We start from the raw sequence: 2,812 nt of genomic DNA on the forward strand, positions 1-2,812 counted from the left end.
ACACACACACACACACACACACACACAGAGAGAGAGAAACACACACACACACTAGTGAGTTCATCTCTTAGGCTTCCACTGCATGTCCTAAACTGACCTCTAACCCCTAAACAAACTTGTCTTCAGGACAGATTCATTCAGACATGCATTAGCAGCAGGTCAGGTGAGTTCCTGACGATCATGTGACTGTGGTACCTGTGAAGGTGTAGGGCAGTTCTGCTTTGGCTGCTTCCTGTGCAGCTTTCTTCTGCTCCTCAATCACTGCTGGAGGCCCTTCAGCACAGACCTGCTCTTCCTCAGCGCCCTCACCGTCCTCATCCTCACTGCCCTCATCAGACTGCAGGTCACAGTGATCATCATCTGCATCTTCATCATCATCATCATCCTCACACTCCTCCTCCTCCTCCTCGTCGTCTTCTTCACTCTCAGCATCATCATCCTCCTCCTTCTCTCCTCCCTCTTCATCACCATCATCATCCTCTTTCTCTTCCTCCTCTCCCTCAATGTTCCATTTACCGTCCTGCACAGACAGAATCATGTATATGTATATGTATATATATATATGTGTGTGTGTGTGTGTGTGAGCCTGCAGCACAAAAGCAGTGTTAAGTCGCTGGGGGATATTTGTAGCAATAGCCAACAATACATTGTATGGGTCACAATTATACATTTCTCTTTTATGCCAAAAATCATTAGGATATTAAGTAAAGATCATGTTCCATGAAGATATTTTGTAAATGTCCTACCGTAAATATATCAAAACTTAATGTTTGATTAGTAATATGCATTGCTAAGAACTTCATTTGAACAACTTTAAAGATGATTTTCTCAATATTTAGATTTTTTTGCACCCTCAGATTCCAGATTTTCAAATATTGTCCGATCCTAACAAACCATACATCAATGTTAAGCTAATTTATTCAGCTTTCAGATGATGCATAAAAATCACAATTTAAAAAAAATGTACCCTTATGACTGGTTTTGTGCTCCAGGTTTGTTTTTAAGGTTTGTTATGGCGAGTGAGTGTGTGTGTGTGTGTGTGTCTGACCTTGTAAGCGAGTGTTTTGCGGTCGTCTCCGTCCAGTATGAATCCATCATTCATATCGTCAGCAGAGATGTGCATGTTGGTCTGAACAGCCTCTTCCTCAGCGTCTCCCATCATCCTCTTCAGTCTGTTGGCCTGAAACACAAACACACATCAGTGAGGTCTTCCTCCTCCTCCTCCTCCTCCTCATCCTCAGGTGTACGGCAGCAGGAGCTCAGTACCTCCAGAGTCTGCAGGCGCTGTTTCTCCTCTCGAGCGAGCTCCTCCGCGCTCTTCAGCTTCTCTGACGGTTGAGCCTTCATCTCGAAGCCCAGCTCTCGCACAGTCATGTCATACTCGTCCAGCTGACACACACACACACACACACACACACACGTGTCAGAGTGAGGAACAGCAGCACACGCTCAGAAGCAGCATCAGTATTTGGACGCAGGTGCTTCAGTACCTTGGGTTTGTCCGTCTCGTCCTTCCTCTCTGCTTTGGGGGTTTTGTGGGCCAGAAGGTTCTGGATGGATTTCCACTCCTGATCCAGTTTCTCCGTGAGCTCCTGCGCCTCCTCCTTCTGCGTCTGACGCTCGCGCTGAGAACATCAAGAGAGTCAGCATTAAAGAACCGCTCACAACCATAAAGTTTAATAATCACTCTAACTCTACTACTATAACAATAACAACGAGGAACGATATTGTTGGACTCACTTTTAGACCTTTTATTTCTCCAGCTGATGAATGATAAAAACACTCATCAGAATATTCTCAACTAGAGAGCTTGAGCAGTAACGGTGGCAGACGACAAAACATTGATAATATCGTTTATTGTTATCATTACAAATATTGTTACAATTATTGTTACAGTTGTCATTATAGTTATGGTTACAGATGTTATATTTATTGTTACAGCTATTGTTAGCTATAGTTAACGTAACAGCTCTCATTATACTTATCAGTTATCGTTACAGCTGTCATTATAGTTATTGTTACAGATGTTATAGTTATAATCACAGTTGTAGTTATTGTTACAGCTGTCGTTATTGTTACAGATGTTGGTATAGTTATGGTTACTGTTATAGTTATTGTTACAGATGTTATAGTTATAATCACAGTTGTAGTTATTGTTACAGCTGTCGTTATTGTTACAGATGTTGGTATAGTTATGGTTACTGTTATAGTTATTGTTACAGATGTTATAGTTATTATACAGCTATCCTTATAGATATACAGTTCTTGTTCTTGGTGTGATGATGTTTAAGGATGAGACAGGATGATGTTTAATCACGGTAAAGTAACATTTTATTATTTGAGGACACACTTTCTGACCTTCTCCTGTTTGGACTTGATAATGAGCTCCTCGATCAGCTCCTGCCGTGATTTGGGCTTGTGTTCTCCGTCTTCATCTCCAGCGCTCTTCTTCCTCAGCAAACCTCCACCGCCGCCGAAATGTGTGGCGGTCAGTTCAGCTGCAGACACATGCATCATCACATCAGTTACTGACCGTAACAATGAATGACTATTGATTACTGATGATCATTCATGTTTAAATGCCTCACCTGACAGCAGGCCCTTTTCTTCAGAGTCACTGTCGCTGTCGATCACATCCGTCATCTTCTCCATCTCCGCCAGAGACTGGCCGTAATGGGTCAGCTCCTCTTCCTCATTCAGATTATACATGTCCTTCCTGTCTTGAGTGCGCTACACACACACACACACACACAGAGACACACACAGAGACACACACAGAGACACACACAGAGACACACACAGAGACACACAC

At 42.8% G+C, this 2,812-nt stretch overlaps 1 protein-coding gene across 1 annotated transcript in view; it reads right to left on the minus strand.

Moving 5' to 3' along the window:
• Positions 1–2,812, minus strand: part of nop14 (NOP14 nucleolar protein homolog (yeast)) — a 22,007-nt gene that overhangs the window by 7,672 nt on the left and 11,523 nt on the right. Inside the window, exon 8 of the mRNA XM_016257237.1 lies at positions 196–520. Coding sequence (XP_016112723.1) covers positions 196–520 — 325 coding nt within the window. The remainder of the gene's footprint in view (positions 1–195; positions 521–2,812) is intronic.

Source organism: Sinocyclocheilus grahami, unplaced genomic scaffold, assembly GCF_001515645.1.
Source record: "Sinocyclocheilus grahami isolate Dianchi unplaced genomic scaffold, SAMN03320097.WGS_v1.1 scaffold1525.1, whole genome shotgun sequence".
Taxonomy (NCBI): domain Eukaryota; kingdom Metazoa; phylum Chordata; class Actinopteri; order Cypriniformes; family Cyprinidae; genus Sinocyclocheilus; species Sinocyclocheilus grahami.